This window comes from Dipodomys merriami, unplaced genomic scaffold, assembly GCF_024711535.1.
Source record: "Dipodomys merriami isolate MVZ:Mamm:240054 unplaced genomic scaffold, mDipMer1.0.p SCAF_11, whole genome shotgun sequence".
NCBI lineage: Eukaryota > Metazoa > Chordata > Mammalia > Rodentia > Heteromyidae > Dipodomys > Dipodomys merriami.
Window position 1 is genome coordinate 5,211,306 of NW_027202382.1, and position 21,909 is coordinate 5,233,214.

Here is a 21,909-nt window from a genome sequence, read left to right on the forward strand (position 1 = left end):
GAGAGAGAGAGAGAGAGAGAGAGAGAGAGAGAGAGAGTGTTCTCTTAATTCCTCAGACTGGCCTTGAACTCATTATTCTCCAGTTTCTGCTTCCTGTTAGTAGCTGTGATTACAAGTATTTGCCATCACGGCTAGCCTAAATTTCTGACTTTTCAATAGTAGACTTTTATCGTTAATGTTTTACATATAGATTTTTGTATTTGTTTGTGTTTGTTCATTGGTTTATTTGTTTTACAATGGGAATAATATGATCAAAAATGAAGATTCCAACTGCAAAGTGATTTCTGTAAAGTGTGGCCAGCATGTTGTACTGTTTGGCCTGCAGGGTCTAAGTTTTGCTTGAAGAATGCAGTAGACTTGAGACCTTCAAATTCCTTTCTGGCTCATCTCCCAAATTCCTTTGTCACTTACTTGTCTTCATCTGCTAAATGAAGGAGCTGGATTGATTCCTAAGGTCTGGTGTCCTCCTTTTAAAGCCTGTTTTTTGTTTGTTTTGTTTTGCTTTGCTTTCTTCTTGCAAAAAGTATTGGGAGAGCCCTGGGTGTGCTTTTGCGATCATTCTGACTCATCAGGAAAGTCCCACTGTAAACACACAGTGCTAAAGGATGGGTCTATATCCGTTAATTTTCCCTGCCCAGAGACAGCCCTGCTTTGGGTTTCCCCCATGATGTCATTTACATAAAGTACTGGCCCCCAAGTGGGGTGTACTCAGATGCCATGTATCTCTTCGAGCTCTCTTGGGCATTGGTAGGGTGTGACGATTAGAAATCAAAACTCATGAGCTAAGCATGATGGCTGAAATCCCAGCGCTTGGAAGTCTAACCCTGGGTTGAAGCCCTGGTACCAGTACCAAAAAAAAAAAAAAAAGGTAAAATGTTTATGGTTTTCCACACAGCCTTCATTCTAGGCTACTATGATCCTAAGAATAAAAACACCATATGGTGCATGTTCTAGGTAGGTATACCAGGATGTATGTACAATGGTTCCCCAGGGAGTAGCCTAAAACATTGATCTCATTGGACCTGAGGAAGCCTCACAGATGAACTAGGACAGTGACCAGGATGATTATGAAACTGCTGGATAAGAATAATAGGCCTTAACTGCTAACAAGGAAGCACTGCCTACATACTGTAGTTTATCTTCTTTTATGGGTATGTAAACTGTCTTATCATCGTGTATGTCAGGCTTATGCTTGAGCCATACCCTCAGCCTTTGTGCTTTTATTTTTATTGGTTTGTTTTCAGATAGACTTCCTTGCCAGCTATTTGCAAGCTGTTCTAGAACCATGATCTTTCTATGCCTACCTCCAATTAGCAGAGATAAGCGTATACTATTACACATGGCAGGATTTTTATTCATGTACTATTACACAGCATACCATTTAGCAAGACTTCATAAAATACAATCAAAAATAAGAAGGTATACAATCTATTTCTTGAACAGTCTCATCAGGATATAAGCATCAATTTTTTTCTTTCTTTTGGCACTATAACCAACTGGACTCTTAAAATTAAAGCAATGGGAAGATTGTCATGATATTATTCCAAATTTGTAGCTTTTCAGTTTCCTCTGATTAAAAGGACAGGCCTACTCAGCTTCTTAATCCATTATTGTTCATCTCAGCATTCCCTCTCTGTCCATACATATTATTGTTTGACTATTGGATATCTTTTTAATGATGCTGGTAGAATTATTTTTCCCAAACAGTCTTCACTTGTAACATTTTAATTGCCAATGAATTAATTGACTCATATCTGCGTGCTGGGGCTTGTTGTAGACATGGGTCATGTTTGGAAACCACCTAGGAGGTATGTGGTTATGCTTATGTTTGCCGGGGCACAGGTAATTTCCTTGTTGCAACTCTGTTTCCCTCAAGAACAAATACTAACAAGTAGCTGCCCTTGTGCTCATTCAAGGGTCTTGATTGAACAAACAGCCTACCTGTAAATGCTCTATGGGTTGAAAATGTATAGTGTTTTCCCCTTGACTATTTTGAACTCATTTCTCTTGACAGTATACAATTTATTTGGTTTCTTCGCTCTTGAAAATCAACAGGTTTGTTTTTTGTTTTTTTTTAATGTGTGCATTTTTTTAAAGTACATATCCCTTTGACAGTAATTTGGGGGGTATCCATGACTTAAAACCCATCAAGATTCATACTCCTGGGTTGGAGGAGAAACGTACAAAACTGACCAGTGGAACCCTGATGGAAATAAGTGTTTTACAATGAGATTCCAAGCCAATGGGGAAGTGAAAATTTTTGCTTTGCTAAAAGGGTGTTGAAGCCAGCATAGGCAGACTTTGAGGAACAGTTCATTACTACTATAGAAGCCATATGTGGGTCATTCTTAAAGTCACAGAAATGTATATTTCTGCTTCCTATTGCTACTATAACAAAGGATCACAGGGTGGGGGGGAAGGATGGCAAGGGGAAACAAAAGAGGAGGCTACAGTGCTTGATAAGAAATGTACTCACTATCTTGCCCATGTAATTGTAACCCCTCTGTACAGTATTTTCACAATAAAAAAAAAAAAAACAAAGGATCACAAGCTTGGTAGCTTAAACAGCACAAATTTATTATCTTCTGATTCTGCAAGTTGGGAGTATAACATGGATCTCATGGTCTAAAAAGCCAACAAAGGTGACAAGGGCTCATTATTTTCTGGATCTTATGGTGAAATCCATTACCTCGCCCTTTCTGCTCTGCCTTTCTTGCTTATGGCCTCCATCCATCTTCAAAGCCATTAATGATGGGCAGAATTCTTCTACCACTCTTCTGGCTCTTGCTTCCCACTTACCTGTGAAAGAATTCTTATGCTGACATTGCTATCACATAGTTAATCCAGAATAATCTTTCTATTTTCTGGTCAGCTTCATGGTAGTCTTAATTAAACCTGTTACCCTAATCATAGGTTCTGAGGATTAGCATATGGACATGGGAACATTATTTCATATGTAAAATGAAGGTGGCACTGTATTATAGTCTATTGAGATAACAGCCACTGGAAATATTTGCATTCTTCCTTTCATTTCTTTTTTTGTTTGTTTGTTGGTTGGTTGGTTATGGGGCCTGAACTCTGGACTTAGGCGCTGTCCCTCAGCTCTTCAGCTCAAGGCTAGTGCCTAGTGCCCTACCATTTGAGCCATAGTGCTACTTCCACCTTTTTCTGCTCATGTGGTGCCGAGGAATCAAACTCAGGGCCTCATGCATGCAAAGCAAGCACTCTACCACTGAGCCTCCTTCCCAGCCCTTTCTTTGCATTCTTACACCAGCCTGTTTAGGCTACTACAGAAATAGAATACCATAGACTGATATAGCTGCTAAACACCTTCTAAAGGCTAAGAGATACAAGAAAAAAATGCCAGAGATCTGTTGTTTGAAGGTTGGTTTCTGAGTACCATCCTCACATAGCAAGAAGGTAATAGCTGGCTTGCTGACATAACCATCATGAGGACTGTCCTATGACTTAGGTATATCCTCCTAATACCATCATATTATGGGTTAGGATTTCAATATAGAAATCTGAAGGGCACACAAGGTTTCAAGATTGTATCAGTGAAGATGTTTCTCATGGCTTAAAAGAACTTGGGTTGTTGAAGTAGCTCAGGACACACATTCAGTGATGAAATTCAAATCCAGGGGCAGAACTATCACTGGTTGGCATATGGTTGAACTACAGTTGTCACTATATAAGAGCTATTTTGGCTGGAAATTGGATGTGAATTTGTAGCTTAGTCAGGTAATAATTCTTATTCTGGGTATGTGCATGGCAGATTTATTCCAGGCTCTTATCTGAATTGTGAAACATCTGATTTCTTTAATGAAGACCTTCAGAGGTAGGTCACATGTTCTTAGAATTATATATATTTCATTGTCAAATTTACTTGGGAGATGTCATCCACTCTAGCTGTGATGGTAAATCCCATTGTTCTTGCTCAGAATTGTATTCTGTATTATAGATGCTATGCAGCTTAAGCTGCTTTTCGTAGAGATTTCTGTTTCAGTCATTTAATGTTTCATTGTACTTAAGTGACCCTTAGGTTAATAGTGCAGAACACCACAAATAGGTAGGTAGGCTATAAAGAAGCATTTCTTACCTATAGCTGCATTTCTGATGTTGTGACACGATAGTGAAACATAGGATTTAATGTCCTTATTTCCCTGGGGTCCCTTACAGAGTTGAATGTTCTGAGACCTCAGCTTTAGCTGACTGCTTGTTGTCTCTAGCCAAGACCTTACTTCAGATCTGCTGGTGGATTTAATCCTGGTGACTTTATAAATGAATAGACAAGCATTATTTTTTTAATATTGGAAAATTGAACAGGCTTCACTATTTGATATAAGCAGTATATTTAGGAATTCAGGGACCTTTGTTAAAGAGAAATATATAAACTGTCTTGAAAGAGGGAATTTAGTTAGCAAGTAGCATATGAATAGAACACAGTAAAATATAATATGTATTATACCTTAAGACTAAAAGCAAGGGCAGAATAAGAGGGTGATAGGATAGCGAGAAACAGGGAGGGCAAGTCAGGCAGAGAGATAAAATAGGGTGTATGCTGGTGTAAAACCAGTGGATATCCTTCTTGCCTGCTTTTATAATCAAAATTTTAAGTGGGAATGTTTCAGATACTTGTCTCCTTGAAGACAAACCCAGCTGGAGGTGAGGGTGTGGCATCATTTTCTTGATTAATCTTTCAAACAGAAAAGCTTCTGTTGATGTAGGCTGGAACAGTCAGTTAACCTGTCATTCATTCCCCAGTGGAATTGTTTGGGGATTAATTTACCCTTTCCCATAGACACATAAAACCTTCCCACCCCTCTCTCTACCTCCCTTTTTAGAAAAAATTGACTATCTTTTCTGAGTTACTCATCAGTTCAATTTTTTTTGGGTTTTTATTAATGAGTATAAGTTTAAAAAAAAAAAAAAAAGGTTTCTTATAGCCAGGTAACAGTGGTTCATGCCTATCATCCTAGCTACTCAAGAGGCTGAGATCTGAGGATTATGCCAGTCTGGGCAGAAAAGTCCATGAGACTTTTATCTCCAATAAATTACTCAGGAAAAGTCAGAAGTGGAGCTGTGCTCAAGTGGCAGAGCACTAGCCTTGAGCACAAAGAAACTCAGGGGACAGCACCCAGGTCCTGAGTTCAAGCCCCAAGACCAACACCAAAAAAAAGTTTTCTCATGAAAACAAGAGAAAAGGAGAGTGATGGAAAGGGTAACTGATCAAGGAGTAACATGGACATGTTAAATTGTAACCTTCTTGTTACTGCCATTTGGAGATAAAATAAATTGTTTAAATAGGGATACAGGAGGACTCATTGCAACAATGAGATGTACAAGACTTTATGTCGAGAAACCAAATTTACAACTTTGGTGGGGGGGTGGGAGATGGGAAGGGGAAACAAAGGGAGGAGGCAACAATGCTTGATAAGAAATGTACTCATTACCTTGTTCATGTAATTGTAACCCCTCTGTACAGTATTTTCACAATAAAAAAATAAACTTATGGCAAGTAATTTTTGAATGATTTGGCATTGGATTAATTTTAGCTACTCTTTTTAAATTTTAATTTTTTATTGTTTTTATAAAGGTGATGTATAGAGGAGTTGCAGTTATGTAAGGCAGGTAATAAGTACATTTCTTTTTGAACAATGTCACCCATTCCTTCGCTCTCTAGTTCATTTTCAACATAGTGTCTAGTGATGACCACTTCTGCATTTGTTCACCCTTTGTCCCTCCATTTCTATGCCCCCACTTATCCTCCCAAATACAAATAAATGAACAAACGGGACAGAAAACAAAAACAGCAACAAAGGGGAAAAAAACTGCTTGTTCCATTTCCTGGAGTTTATTTTGATAAATCTTTATATGATCAGATGCAAATAGATTGCGCCTTTGTGTTCCTCTCCTAAGAGTATCCTTCGGTCTCACTGTGTGTGAATGCCTAGAGTCCTGTATAATTTTATCACATCCCAGTGTGTTTTAGGTCTAGCTTCCGCATATAAGAGAAAAGCTGCACCCTTTGTCTCTCTGAGCATGTTTAGCCACTCTTTTTAGGATTCAAAGCTGATTTACCAAAAAACATGAACTCTAAGACTCTTGAGAAATTAGTGGTAGAGGAAAAAGCTAAATAAAGCAGGAAAGAGACCTCATGTGGGGGGTAAGATAACAGCTTCTTCAGGGCCATTAGCCTGAAAATTATATTTGGGGTTGGAAACTGGATTTACTCTTAATTTGGAGACTTGACTGTGAAATGTGATGTACAGACATTGGTTTGGAACATGATTCTAATAAAGCCATTGTTTAAAGAGTTTTTTGGGACGTTGATGAGACTTGCACAAGGTCTGCATCAAAGCCTGGGATTTGTACCCATGAAAAAGTGGACAAATGAAGCAAATTTGACAAATTTTGGGGAATTCATGAATCTGGGCAATAGGTATATCTGGTTCATTCTGTAGTCCTGTGCATTTGAGAGAGTGAGACATTTCTGACTGACTTAAGCGTTTACCTGCTCACCTTGAACCCATGGTTCAGTTGTACCTTCCATCACATATGGTCACACTTTAATATTCTGTTAAGGAACATATCAAAGAGCCACATACCGTCCTGAGCCTGTCATCATCTTATCTGCAGCTGTAGATTCTGGACTGAAAACTAAAGGGTTGACCTTCAGAGGATGGACCAGGTGGCTTAGAAAAGAAAAAGAAACTTTTGCTTTATTCTTTTTTTTTTGTAGGACCTTGATAAGGCCTCAGACCTTCTATGATGGGAGTCATTCCTGTGCAAGAGGAGTGTGTCATATTCCAATGGCTGAGCCATTTTGCCCCAAAACAAGAGAGGTTTGTAGTCTTTCTTGAAGATGTATCAAAATAGAGCATAAGAGCTTGAGGTGTCCTCTGCAGTTATATCAGTTGGTTGAGCAGGTGGGCCCTTTTTCTCCTCAAGTGTGCTTATTAATACAAGATTTTTCGTTATGTCAAAAAGAAACTTTACAACTTTGGGAGGGTGGAGGATTGAGGGAGTGGGGGGGGATGGGAAGGGTAAACAAAGGAGGAGGCTACAATGCTTGATAAGAAATGTACTCATTATCTTGCCCATGTAATTGTAAGCCCTCTGTACAGTATTTTCACAATAAAAAAAAAAGATTTTATAAAGAGTGTTTTCCCTTTGTTAATAATGCTGCTACTCAGTCATTGTTATCTGAAGCACTCAGAGTTGTGACCTACTTTTCTTTTTTAGTACACTTCAAGTTTGTCAGAATACCTATTAAATATTTATAGGGTAACATATTAGTCATGAATATATAGTATGAAATTAAATTACTTAAGGTCAGGTTTGTCCTATGAAAGGTAAAACTTTACAAGTGTCTTGACCTGTGCCTGTCAATACAGAACACCCAATGGTTGGTGAATCACATTACTATGGATAATGTAACAATGGATCAGTTTCGGTTTTTTGCCAGTTTGAGTGTGCTCATTTGCTCATTATCTTGCCTCTTCTCCAACATTGTAGTAAACAATGCAGCAACACCAAGGCTAGTCATGATACAAAGTAAAGAACCTAAGTTGTAGTTCTCAGAAAGTAAAAAATGTCTGTTGGAACTCTTATGTCATTGCCTGATCCACATGTGCTATTCTTACAGTCTTAGGTTTGAAAGTCAAGCACAACTCAAAAGACCGAACTGTTGCCAGAACTGCTTAGTAAAATATGTCTTTCAAATTCACAAATAGTGAATATAACACTTGTTCAGGTGGTTTTAACACCTGCATGTAAAAAGTAAATGATTTCTTTTAGCTTTTTATGTTCAGCCCTAGGTAGTTATGAGAAACCAGTTTCTGTAGAGAACAGCAAGGATATCTGAACTTTACTCTGATCTCAGACACAAATCCAGATTCTTAAATGGGACTTGTGGAAGGAAAGTATTTCAGTTATACTGTTGCATATTGATTCTTTATGAGTTGTATGAAAGGTACACTTTTTTAACCTTAAAAAATAGCAGATTAAGTTTATATGTGTATATATAATATAGATAATTTCATATCATTGTATATATAATATATGTCTCTAGATAATTTCATTTATGCTACTACTAATCTTACTCTCAAATATAGCACTGACCAAAAGACATTTGCTGCTCAGAGTAAGATGAAGTAGGATATAAGATTCTTGTCTATGTGAATATAGAGGCAGCTTAGAAAAATAGGCTAAGAGAGGATATGCATGTCAGCGTGAAATCTGAGATTCGTTGCCAAGAAGAAACCAGTGGCTTGGAGAACTAGGAGTTGGCTGGGAATAAGGAAGCACCACAGACCTGCATAAAGTGCATATCAATGTGGCACTGTGGTGTTAGTTTCCAATATAATTTAACCCCCCTCAAATCAAACTGATTCAGCTAGTATTAGTCAAACCAAGAACTGAGTGAATGCTGGGGAGGGCAGTTGAGAAAATGGCAAAAATAAGGCATTATTTTGTTTTTCTTCCTTATGAAAGAGGTTTTAAACTATCTTAGAAAGTATAAAAAGTAGCTGATTTTTGCCACTTGGTAATGCTTGCTTTCAGTACCAGTGTATCTTTTATTTACTCGTGAGGAAAGATTGTCACAGTGAATCAATGTATTAACTATTGTGGAAATGGCACCACTTGTAGTCATCTCGGGAGATAATCTGCAAGTTCTGACACATTAAGTATATTTAACTTGGTAACCTCATGTTGCTAGTCCCCCTATGAGAATTCTAATAGCTTCAGTAAGACAAAGACATGAAATCATCTTACTTCAGAACTTAAATTGGACCCAATAGTTTTTTTTTTTCTGCTGCCTTAAGATGGTATTGTCAGCCCATATGTTTCAACCCATATCAGTAAGTCTCCTTTTTCCTTTCCTATAATCAGGGTACTTAGCTCTTAGGGTAATGGTGAGGACCTATGTAGGTAGGTAGGTAGGTATATGAAACCACTGTGAAGCTTAGCCAGGATATACAGGTGGATTGGAAGACACTTGAAGGCAAGATAAGTACATATATTTTGATAGGTTCCATTATCCACTGCTAAATCTTTTGACTTTGAGTTATTCCATTTTAGATATGTAATGTCCCACGGCCTTTTGCCTGTTATTTGGAAAAGATTTAGGAGCTTTCAGTACCAAGCATCATTAAAGGACTACATTAGCATTTAAATAGTGTTTACAATGTTCCCAGCACAATTTTGTGTTACTGTGTGCCTTATTTAATCCTTGTAATATCTGAATTATACAATATTATTACAGACAAAAAAGATAAAGCATAAAGACATTAAGTACTTTCAATGGTGTTTTAGTGGTTAATAGTTACTAATTTGATTTAAAAATTTTGAAAGCTGGGGGCATGGTGATATGCATCTATAATCCCAGCTATGTGGGAGGAAGAGATAGGAAGACCAAGATCTTAGTCCCATCCAGGCAAAAACAGAGACCCCATCTGGAAAATAAACTATAAAGCCAAAAGGACTGAAGATATGGCTTAGGTGATAGAGCACTTGCCTAGCAAATGGGAGGCCCTAAGTTCAAACTTCAGTACTCCAAAACAAACACCACCACCACCACCACCTCACACACACAAAGGGAATGTTAAAGCTCAGGCTAAGACAGTAGGAAAAATAACTGATAATTTGAAGATAGAGGTAACTATTAATTTGAAAACTCGGGACAAAACAATGAAAGTTTTAATAGTTCTAAAATACTTGTTCAGAGAATAAAAGAAAGCCCCAAGGTAAATTTCTTGGACAGAAGAAAGTCAGTATAGCCCCCTTCTCACTTCACTATAGATTCTGGGAATTGCAACAGGCAAAAGAGAAATCATTTTCTACCCCAAAACAAAGATTTTCTAAAAAGCTGCAGATTCTGTATGAAAGAGAAGTGAATGCTAATTTTTCAAGAGCTCAGGAAGTAGAATTCAGCACAGCTGTTGGGGGCTGGTGGGGAGGGGGTATACAAGAGGCACCTTAGGTGAGCCTCAGAGGTCAAGAGCTAGGAATCAAGTCTGGATTCATAGCCTACATTAGTTTCCTGAAGTTGTTCAAAAGAGATGGCATTAAAGCACATAAGGGAACATGAGTACAGAGAAAGCCCCGTGTTGCCCTGGTAGCCATGAACTATGTGTTCAGGGAGCTGGGAGAACTGTGTAAATGAGGATAGAGTGAGGGCATATTTTAAGTAATTAACTTGCTAAACATCAGGGGGAAATAAAATCATAGCTTGAATGTATGTTTTCAGTTTGTTCTTCTTTATCTAGGTCCTCATAGAGACTGCTAAGAAGCTAGGACTTCGATGCCACTCAAAGGGGACAATGGTCACAATCGAGGGGCCTCGTTTTAGCTCTCGAGCAGAAAGCTTCATGTTCCGCACCTGGGGGGCAGATGTCATCAATATGACCACAGTTCCAGAGGTGGTTCTTGCTAAGGAGGCTGGGATTTGCTATGCAAGCATCGCCATGGCAACAGATTACGATTGCTGGAAGGAGCATGAAGAAGCAGTAGGTGGAATTTTCTTCTCAACATGTGTGGTGTGGGTTTCTAAGTTTTAATGAGCCATTAAGGGTGCATCTTTATTCCTTCTGTATTACTTCCAGAAAGTGTCTCTCTCTCTCTACAAAGTTTTAAAAGTATTAGGTATTAGCAGATATTTTGTAGAGGTCTCATTGGAAATTATGAACAAAGATCCTTATGGCAAAAGCAGGGGAACTCATCCAAGGATCGACAGTTAAAATTACGTTGTAGACATGTGGCTATTAAGAATCATGTTGAGAGTTAGCCTTACTTTAAGGATAAAGGTGTATTTTGACTGTAATTTCCTTGAGCAGTGCTACATTTATTACATTTACTTTCAGGGGGAAAAAGATTCTGTCTCTATCCATCTATTAAACCTACCACTGCTGGATGCTGTGTAAATAGATAAGTCCTAGGAAGAAAGCAGAAATTAGCAAAATAAGAAAACTAAAGGTTAGGAAGAAACAATGTTGTGAGATGAAGAAGTACTATCCAGATGACTAGACCAAGATTGGAAGTCAGAACCCTTCCTGGCTTAAGTGTGTTGAGAAAGGACGTGATTGAGAAGCAGAGAGAGGGAGAAGGATGAGCTAGCTACAGCAGGGCCTACAGACTGGTAGGGATTTAATTTAGCTATGGGGGTAAGGAGGTATTAGGCAGGGGAAACAAGATCTAGCTAGACTTTGAAGATACTGAACGCTGAAGTTAAGCTTTCAAAACAAACATTTTTACTGTAGAAAACCTTAAACATCTATGAAACCCAACCTGCACAGTTACCAACTATGGCTAATCTCGTGTTTTAGTTAGTCCCCTATATAACTTCTTCCCCCACCCCTTCACCCCCATTCTCATTTTGAAATTAAAAGTCTTCTTTCAACTTAAAGAAAAATAACCGCAACACCATTATTGTACTGAAACAGTATTAATTTCTTAATATAATCAAATGCTGAGATTATTCTCATTTTCCTTCTGATCTTAAAAAGTTTGGTCAAATTATGATCCCCTACTATCCACATGTTGTATATTTATGGTATGCTTCTTAAAATTCTTCTTAATCTAATATTCCCTCTTTTTTCAAAACTATAGTGAATGAATTTTGAAGCAAGAAGTGTAGATGCTGCCTAACTATATTCTTGGTGCTGGTGGTTTCACAGAGAACAAGGCAAGGTATTCTTGCCATATCTGTTCATGTGTGCAGTGTTTGGGGACACAGGTGAAACTAGATTCTTTCTTCCTAGTGAGTTCTTTATTTTGACTCCTCATTATGATATGCTGTTGCTAAGTAGTAATATGCCTTTTTATGTAAGATATGTGAAAATCCTAACTTAAATTATACCATGATGTTTGGTTTGGCAACTTTGTAACTCATGGGACAATTCAGCCTCATGACTTTTGTGAAGCTGCTTCCAATTAATTAATTTTAGGGGGAAAAAAAAAAAAAAGAAAAGCTCCAGCTTGGCTGGATTGATTTTTGCTTGGAGTTTTCTGTCAGTCTTAACATATATGCCTCCCTTGCAGAAGGTTGAAAAGCACCCAGAGATACTTATTCAAAAACAGAGAAAGTAAACTCTGTCTAAAGTAAAACTCTGTCATGAAGACAAACTTGGTTAATTCCACAGAGGAGAGACGTACACAGAGATGACATCAACTCAGCCAGTCATGTGGCATTGGGCTTTAAACAAATATGTGACCTGGCATGGCAAAGAAGCATCTAGAGTTGCCTAAACCTGCCCTTAATTCTAATTTCTCCATGACTACCAATACTAGGGTAGTTTGACGTGTTTGATGTGTTTGACGTGTTGCCTTTCTGCAACATAAAGTCAGATTTGAGTTTGAGGGATGGAGTTTCTTTTTTTTTTTAATTTTATTGTTGAGGTGATACTCAGAGGGTTACAGTTACATAAGTAAGGTAGTGATTACATTTCTTGTCTAACTTGGGGGTAGGGTTTCTTTAGTTATAATTTTGACCTTGCAGAATTACTAGGAGAATAAATCCATTAGTATATGTAGAACATTCGCTCACAGGAGGGTGGTTGTCAGATGGTAACCACAAGGGAATTGGGAAGGGGGAGTATTGTCAGAAAAGTTTGCAAAGATTATAATTTATGAAGTTTGAGTTGACCTTGAATAGAGGGTTAGATTTTTTCCTGTGAGTCACAGGGTCAGTAGGAAGGGCATTTTGGGTGGAGCCCAAGAGCAGAAACAAAGGCAAGAGAAGTCAGAATCAGTGTAGCTGTATCAGTCACAGGAAAAGCTCACAGAAAAAGTAAGAGTAAGGTAAAGCTCTTGGCCACTTCATGTCCCTGCATTCTATGACTCAGCTAAAGCCAGGCCTTATCTTGTATTTGGCAAGTCCCCAGCTGGCCACTGTTTTGTGTTACACAGTAGTGGAAACTTCCTCACTCATGCTGCTCTTACCTTTTTTCTAAGTACATCAATTATTCTATCAGTTTATGACCAGTCACATTTCATCTATGATTTTAATCCAGATACATTTCAGAAAGTATCAAACATAATCACATTGTATCTTAACAGTAATTTATGTTGTTTTTTTCTAGTAACATTTCTATAAAGAAATCATAGTTCTGGGCATGATAACACATGCCTAAAATTCCAGCACATGGGAGACAGAGATAGGAATATTATGAGGTTCAGGCCAACTTGTACTACAAGAGAGCTTTCTCAACAAAATGGAGGGGGAAAGAGAGGAAGGAAGCCCTTGTCCTGTTGAGTTTCTCATAGTTTAAGTTTGCTGATTACTAAAATCTAACAATAGTTTAACAGACTTCTTTATTTTCCATGTTTTCTGTAAATTGGTAGAGATTTGATCAAACTCACGAATGTAACTGGTGCTTTGTTATTCTGTCTGGAAGCACATATTGACTGGGTTCATGTGTGGGTGTGTATATGTGTCAGTCCTGGGGCTTGAACTTTGGCACCCAGACTCTGTCCCTGAGCATTTTTGCTCCAGGCTAGCATTCTACCAACTTGAACCATAGCTCTACTTCCTGTGTTTTGGTGGTTAATTGAATATAGGTAAGTGTCTCATGGACTTTCCTGCTTAGGCTGGCTTCAAACCACAATCCTCAAATCTCAACCTCTTAAGTAGGATTATAGGTGTAAGCCACCACCAGCTGGCTTAAGTAGGGTTGTTTTTGTTTGTTTGACTAGTTAGTTTAGTTTTCTTTGTTAGTTTGTGACATTAACAGCCAATCTATTAATTCATTAGTACTTAGACTTAAAATGGAGGCTAGACCAGCACAAGTGGCTCATGCCTGTTGACCTAGTTATTCAGATACCTGAGATCTGAAGATAATAGTTCAGAGCCAGCTGGAGCAGGAAAGTCCATGAGACACTTACCTCCAAATTAGCCACCAAAAAGCCAAAAGTGGAGCTGGAGTTTCAAGTGGTAGATCACCTCATCGAGCAAAAACGCTAAGGAACAGCATCCAAGTAAGCCCTAGTACCAGCAAGCATGTGTGCGCGCGCACACACACACACACACGCACGCACGCACGCGCACGCGCGCCTTCTGTTTGGTTATCCAATACAGCAACCCTTTTAAGACTAGAAAATATTCTACTGTGGACAGGGAGAACAGCCTTATTTTAAAACTGTGTTAATCTGAGGTAATTTTTCAGATACCCTGTTGAGAGCTTTCAGTGCTTTTCAGAAATACCAATGGGTTTCTCCCCAGAACTGAAACTATTGTGATAAGTGAAGTGTTTGGGCTCCAGGGCTTGAGTTTGTATTAAACGGGTTTGGCTTAGGTTTGTGTTGTCTATTCAGGCTGCTGTCACAGCAGGTAACTATCACAGGTAAATACCTAGGCTAAACTTCTAGACACACACAGAAAAAAGTCAGTCTTCACAATTTTAGAGTTTGAGGAGTCCCAGATGATTCGATGTACAGGGAAACTTACTTCCTCCTAGACGTCTCCACACTGAACCTCACATGGTTAAAGAGTGCAGGAGTACTCTGTAACCTCTGTCCCAATTCATGGAACCTCTCCTTTACCACCTGATCACCTCTCAAATGTCCTAATACTCTTTCCTGAGGATTAGGTTTCAACAGATGTATTTGGGAGGGACACAAACATGCACACCATAGCAAGGCTGGAATGCAGAAAAAATGTTCTGTAGAAAGCAATGGACTTTTAAATTCTAATGAAATCCTATGTTGTTTTTCCAGGTTTCAGTGGACCGTGTTTTAAAGACCCTGAAGGAAAATGCCAATAAAGCTAAAAGTTTACTGCTTACTACCATACCTCAGATAGGGTCCATGGAATGGTCAGAAACTCTCCATAACCTGAAGGTAAGTGTCCTTCCACATCTGTAAGCAGACTCTCCTGTAGATCTTTAGCTCCTTTTTTCTCTTACTTGAATTTCACATTTGGTCCATCTCTTCATGTTTTTTTATGCAAACTTGGATTTATCTTCAGTGAGTTTCATGCCTTTACTACTGTACCAGCCCCTTGTGAAGCTGTACAATCACTTTCTGGCTGATAAGAGCTTTGGAGACTGAGGTCAGGAGAGTTTCCTTATCTAGTGTCACACATGCTTCACATTGTCCTATAGTGTATTCCTAAGTTCAAAACACATGATGTCATGTGGATGTCTTAATTAACCACGTTAGGTAAGAGTTGCCTCAAATTTTTTGAGTTTGTGTATTTATCCTGGTATCTAAAGAGGCTCTTTCTTGAGATGTCCTAGAGCATATCTATACTCTTAGGTTTTATGACAGAAGCTGAGGCAAAATATGGAAGATTGATGGGAACCCTCCCAACCTATGCCATCTAGGAGCCCAGGAACTGGAGCCAGAAGTTTTGTGTGATAAGAGTGGTCTGTAATAATCGCTGATTTACACAGTGTGAGTGCTCTATCTAGCAAAGCTGGTTTGAAACTACCAACCCAGAGCCAATGAGAAGTTAGGAAGTAGCACGCACAAGCTGGTACAAGCAGACTCCAGCACATTGCTGCAACATCAGTGACTCAGCGTCTAAGACTGGAAAAGTTGGGAAGGCCAAAATCCCTTTACTACTAGAAAACACGTCTCTTGGTTTCAATCATGTATATATCTATAGCAAGCAAATGGTATTAATGAAAATGGCTTTCAATGAATACATGATACTCTCTTCACCTTTAAATGTGTTATAAGTGTTCAGACGTAGGAAGCCTTTTTTTTTTAACCTATAAAGAACAGATAGCGGGGCGGGGGGGGGGTGATAGAGCCACTTGCCTAGCAAGCACAAGGCCCTGAGTTCAGACCCTAGTACCATTTTAATTTTTTTTAAAAAGAAAGAAAAAGAGACAAAAAATATATTCTATAAATTAGTGAATTTGGTTTAGATGGTTAGTTTAGGCCAGATATCAGTAGCTGCTCTTGCTTGTAATCCTAGCTTTTCAGGAGACTGAGACTTGGAGGATCATGGTTCAAAGCCAGCCTGGCTAGAAAGTCTGAAAGATTTGTTTTCCAGTGGTAGAGTGCCATTCATGAGCAAGAAAGCCAAACAGACCACAAGGCCTAAAAATTAAGTCATAACTTGATATTGGAAAAATAAAATAAAGAGAATGAAAAGCCTTAGTTCAGACCCTGGTAGCAGCAAACAAAAAGGAAGTAGGGAGGCTGGGAAGGTGGCTCAGTGGTAAAACCCTTCAGACCTTTAGGAGGAAATGTCTTCAGATACAAATGAAGATGACTATAAATTGCAACTATTAGTATATAGAGGAGGCAGCATGGAGCCAGTGATGCCAGGAATAATTGAGCTCCTAATTCACAATTCCCCTTGAGTTGTAGGCTCCCAAGCCTTTCTGCAGCCAGAAATGGTAGAAACCAACCTCAGAAAAGGCCAACCAAGGACCTCCTGCCCTGAGACCCTCTGATGAAGAGAAGGCTGGGAAGGAAAAGAAGGCCTGCAACTCCACTCTAGGAATGAGATGGGATCTCACCCTACTTACATCTGAAGACAGGAGGCCTCTTTTGAGGCATAGTTTAGACCAGCCACCAGCACATTGGTGGGTGAGGCACCAGATGGTGTCTGACTCAGCCCAGATGTGTTCCAGCAAGAGGCAGAGACTATGGTCTGCCCTCAGCCAAGCCCAACCTTGTTAAAATTGTCATAGCTCAGGTGGTGTGAAAAATAAAAATGCTCAGGGTTCTCCCCTTGGAAACTTAAATGTACTTCCAAAGAATCCCTAGAGGGTGAGAGGAAAGATTTCAAAGTTTGTTAGATACAACATTGCCTGGGCAGGGGATAATAGGAGGCCTGGAACAGTATAGGAGAAGGCTGGACAAGGTCCTGGATAGGCAATGCCTGCTTCAAGGCCCATGCAACCTGGGTCTAGAACATTGTATCTCCTTAGTGATAAGAGAGAGGTAGATGCTGCATCCATCTTCATTTCTCAGGTGGGGAGACTGAGGCACAGAGGGATAGGGAAGAAGGCTGAACATAAGCAGAGCCACTCACCCATATGATCCCCTGGAGTCTACAGAAGGCAGTGTCTCCTGAGACCTGCAGGAGAGAGCAGTCTCCCATCATGGGCAGGCCAGAGAGGTTGTTTTGTTGTCTTGTTCACTCTTCTTATTTCTTCCTTTCCTTTCATGAAAAATTTATCCAAAACCCATTATGTCAGGCTAAACAAGGTTATTGAGGCTGGTGGGGTCCATGTTCTCCCAGTCTAATAAAAAGATAATATATTCTGGAGCCAGGCTGGACAATGGTAGCAAGCTGAAGCTCCCCAGTAAATTCTGAGATTAGGAAGGTGAGAACTGCTAGTCTGTAGTGCATGTGTGCCAGCATGTTTGCAAGTTGGATGTGATGCATGTTTTCAGTTTTGGGTGAGTTTATCAAGTTGTAATCCCATTGTAAGTCAAGGAGAATCTAGAGATACAGATTAGGTGATAGAGTAGGTGATAGAATCTCTGGTTTAGTGGATCTGTGTTCATGTATTTCTTAGTGCCATCCATTGAGGCTTTCCAGGAGCAATGACACTCTGAAAAGCATGCCATAACCCAGATCTTCTAAATGTGCTTGTTCACTAAAATGACCTGGGGCTTCCTCAAAAAATAAACAGTCCCTGCACTTGGCAGGACAGAAGATGAACCTAGGATACCTTATTTCCCAAAAAGCACCATGGGACATATGAAAAGGGCACACATGCCAATCTAAAGAGAGTCCCCACCTAAAAATAAAGTCCTCACTCTAATCAACAAAAACAAAATCTGAATGGGTTTTGTTGTTTTAAATATGTTCTAACAAGCAATCCAGATAATTAGCATGCCCACCTGCAGCACTTACCATCTCTGCCTGCTTTCTTCCTTTCAGAACATGGCCCAGTTTTCTGTTTTATTACCAAGACATTAAAAGAAAGCATGACTGCCCCCAGAAAAGAAGACTTTCTGCTACTAGTCATATTGAGAGTTTTACTTGAAGAACAGGGGAAAGACATGCCCTTGCCTATATCAGAAGAAGAATGTGGTAAGAAAGACAAGACATTGAATGTATTACAGACTCCACTGAAAAGACTGATACTCGTTCAGGATGCAGAAGAGAAGCAAATGACCAATGAACAGGGAAAACTTTACATTTTAGGGAAAAACCAAAGATCCCATTTCACCTCCTTCCCATTAAATTTGCAACAAAAAATTGGGGACAATATCCAGTGTTCTTTGTTGCCAGAGAATATGAGAAAGAAAATAGGGCTCAGGCTGCTTGTTTTGATATGATTGTAAGTTGGTACAGTCTTCTTGGAGGTCAGTTTATCAAAATACATCAGATGCTTGACAGTACTTATGCACTTTGTTGGGTATTTCTAGGAACTTCTCTAAAAATTATCAGATACATGCGAAGAACTTTGTATAAAGAAGGATGTTAAATAGTGTTGCTTCTAATAATAGCAGATACTCAAAATAATCTGAATATCCAACAGTTGTAGGTAAGTTGAGGTTTAGTTATAATTATGCTGTGAAACAATCAACTGAAGATCATATTTTCACATAGTAATGTCCTAAGGAAATTGTTCTAAAGTAGGAAATTTTTTTTAAAAATAACAAATTTTACAGTACTACTTTTATCTTTAAAATGCTGTGTTGAAGCCCGGCGCCAGTGGCTCAGCCTGTAATCCTAGCTACTCAGGAGGCTGAAATCTGAGGATCATGGTTCAAAGCCACCCAAGTAGGAAAGTCCGTGAGATTCTTATCTCCAATAAACCACTCAGAAAACAGGAAGTGGCGCTGTGGCTCAAGTGGTAGAGTGCTAGTCTTGACCTGAAGAGCTCAGGGACAGCGCCCAGAGTTCAAGCCTCATGACCAACAACAACAACAACAACAACAAAAATACTGTATTGATGTATAAAAAGACTTGAAGGAAAAAATATATAATCTTTCATTATATCTGGAGGCCATGTACTGGATATTTTTTTCTTTTATTTTTAATTATATTTTTCTATGGTGAGTATAATCAAGTAATGAAGTTGTAAAAATTAAAATGGGAATTTGGCACTAGTGGCTCAGACCTATAACACTGGCTACTCAGGAGGTGGTGATCTAAGGATTGTGGTTGAAAGCCATCCCAGGCAGGAAAGTCCATGAGACTCATCCTCAGTTAACCAGCAAAAAGCCAGGAGGGGAACTATGGCTCAAGTGCTAGAGTACCAGCCTTGAGTGAAAAAGCTAAGGCACAGTGTCGAGATCCTAAGTTTAAGACCCAGTACTGGCACAGGAAAAAAAATAATTTAAAATGGACTTAGAAAAATTAAGTTCTTAAAAACAGTTTTTGTTAATGAAGCAAGAGTCAAATAGCAATCTAAACAGTAGTGTTGCTTAAGGGATTTACATAATTCACTTGATCATTGGTGACTTTGCAGTCAGATCAGTACTTGGGTTTACAACTGTGTCCTGAGAAAAGCCATGTGTTTTAATACTGAGGTAGTTGAAAGTCAAGCATGTCAGATGTTTTTAAAACTAATACTTGTTTCTACTCCATTTATGAGTTATTTTACATGAGTTGGTGTTTTGTGTTTTCTAATAAAAGGCTTTTCCTTAATATTTTTTACCATTAATTTTCTAAAAATGCCTATTTTCTTAAATTTACAGCATAAGAATATCTTTTTTCCCCCTCAGAGGTAGCTTCTTAGCATGGTCTGTCACAGAATATTTAAGGATCAGAATTCATGATCTTTTGTTTAAAGAGTCTGTAAAATCAATGTGTTGATGTTTATGAGATTGGCTTTAAGATAATAAGCTGCTAATTATAAACAAATAAACCAATTATTCTCAAGCATGATGTTGAGCCATCATTCCAGATGCATGTGATTATGACTTTTAGAACTCCCTCTTGCAGTGGTTTCAACTCTGGTTATTGGGGATTCTTGGAGAATCCATATACTGTTGTAATGCAGTCCCCTAATTTCCCCTCCTTTTTAATTGGTGTCTCAGAATGTCAAGGCAAAAAAAAGCTTTATTTGCTTTAATTTGTCTTCATCCAGTAATTTTTTTCTAGCAACCTCATGCTTCTCAAGTGACTAGAGCATACTCTCAGTCTTGGGTAGGGTCTGATCATTTGTATTTCTAAGTACCAGGTAATGATGTTGCTAGTCTAGGAATAACACTTTGAGAACTGCTATCATAGCTAGTTCTGACTCTTGTGCATCAGATCCCGAACCTCTGACCTAATTGAGATCATCACTGTGGCAATGGTGCCTTTCATACTAATTTTCCTCTTTATTGGATTATTTCACCACACAAATATGCTTTATTTCTTTCACATAAGAGTGGGGGTGGTACGGATCAAACCCAGGGCATCCATGCATGCACCCACCTCATAGCAAGTGCTGTGTTACCAGCTCCCATTGAAATTCTGACTCACCAGAAGCCAGCATGATTTAAAAAAACAAAAAAATCATTACTCAGTTATTTTACTTACTGAAAGCCTAAGTCTTCAGTAAACCCATATGTCCCCACATGATCTCTACTCACTGCTCTTTATCCCTGATCTCCTTTCTCACAATTGTCTCTCACTCTGCTGGAACACTAGAATATTTAGTATTCTCCTACTAGGAAAACTCCCCAGATAACCTTGTGGCTCACTACATCCCTTCCTTCAAACCTTTACTCAGAAATAGCCTTTACTGGGCTGTTTGAATGAAGGGCAGTGCCCATGGTGTCCTCCATACTTCTAAGGAACTCTTCCTTGAAAGCTTTTTTTTTTTTTTTCTAGTTACTAAAACTACACACCCTAGTGTTTATTTTTTTCAAATTTGTCCACTGCCTATATACAACATGCTCCCACTAAAGTATAAACTCCAAGAGTGAGAATCTTGTCACTCAAAGTTATCCCAAATAACCAGGATAGTTGAGTACTCAGGCTCCTAGCTCATACTGTTTTGAACATACGGCTTCTCAATTCATGTGTTTGTTATGTTTTGTCCTGTTCTGGCTTGCTCTGGTCTCTTCTCCATCACTGATAGAAGTTAAATGTGAGCTAATATGTATTCAGTACCATTTTTCATCTTGTTTTTTTTTGAAGGCAAAGGAAATGGTCCAAGATTCCTATGCTAAGATATTTAAACGAGAGAAAACATTTAGAAAGAGTTTGACTCTATCAAGAAAAACGCAAAATCCTCTTAAAAGTCCCTGTTTAATTTCAGAAGGTAAAAACAACCTCTGCTAGTCTCAAAAGTCTCAACAAAGCCCTCACCATATGCTCTGTAGGACCCCTTCTAAGTCCTGAGGTGCCCTTTCCAAGCAGGATTGGCAGCCAGAGGAAATAGAACTAAGGACAATGTCTCCTTTCCAATAAGGGACCTTAAACAATGAAGGCAGAAACTAGATAGACTCTGTGAGGATATAGGTTGCTTTGTGTAGGAATCCAGGGACATTGTTTTCAGCTTTTGTTGCATTTTTTGTGCTTCTCTCCTTTTGTAGATCTCAGTGAGATGCACTGTATTTCAGATGCTGTCTAACATGCTGATGATGTAATAAATTATACTCTTCCCTTCGCGGCAGTGGCAGGACACTTGAGCTCACGCGCGCGCACACATACACACAGAGCTATCAGTCAAATCAGGAAAGCAAAGGTAATTCATAAACTAGCTATTCTAACAATGAACTTGTGCTTCCAGGAGGGCATGAGGAAATGCCAGCAAACAGGTTAACTTTGACAACTTGAAGAGTAACTCAGGAGCCAAATGAGAATCCAGACCTCTTTAAGAATAGGGTCTTCTAGCCTTTAGGAAGTACATTCTGATATACATCCTGACTAACATGATCTCAGGAAGGAATAATTCTGGGAACCTATTTTACTAACAAGGAACAAATGGAGGAGGGGAAGCAGAGGGAGAGATTAAAGTCTCAAGGGCAAGCCCACTTTTTTGCAACACTGAGAAA

The 21,909-nt window shown here is 38.9% G+C and overlaps 1 protein-coding gene across 3 annotated transcripts in view; it reads left to right on the top strand.

Annotated features, from left to right (window-relative positions):
* The window catches only part of Mtap (methylthioadenosine phosphorylase), a 42,736-nt gene extending 22,932 nt beyond the window's left edge, over positions 1 to 19,804 (top strand). For 2 of the 3 annotated variants that reach the window (XM_070008019.1, XM_070008025.1), the window contains 4 exons: positions 6,743 to 6,845; positions 10,272 to 10,511; positions 14,716 to 14,838; positions 17,849 to 19,804. In XM_070008019.1, coding sequence (XP_069864120.1) covers positions 6,743 to 6,845; positions 10,272 to 10,511; positions 14,716 to 14,838; positions 17,849 to 17,887 — 505 coding nt within the window. In that variant the 3' untranslated portion in view covers positions 17,888 to 19,804. Of the gene's footprint in view, positions 1 to 6,742; positions 6,846 to 10,271; positions 10,512 to 11,610; positions 11,687 to 14,715; positions 14,839 to 17,848 lie in introns of those variants that run through there. The other variant, XR_011368902.1, reaches the window with a different exon arrangement.
* The last annotated feature ends 2,105 nt before the right edge of the window (positions 19,805 to 21,909 follow it).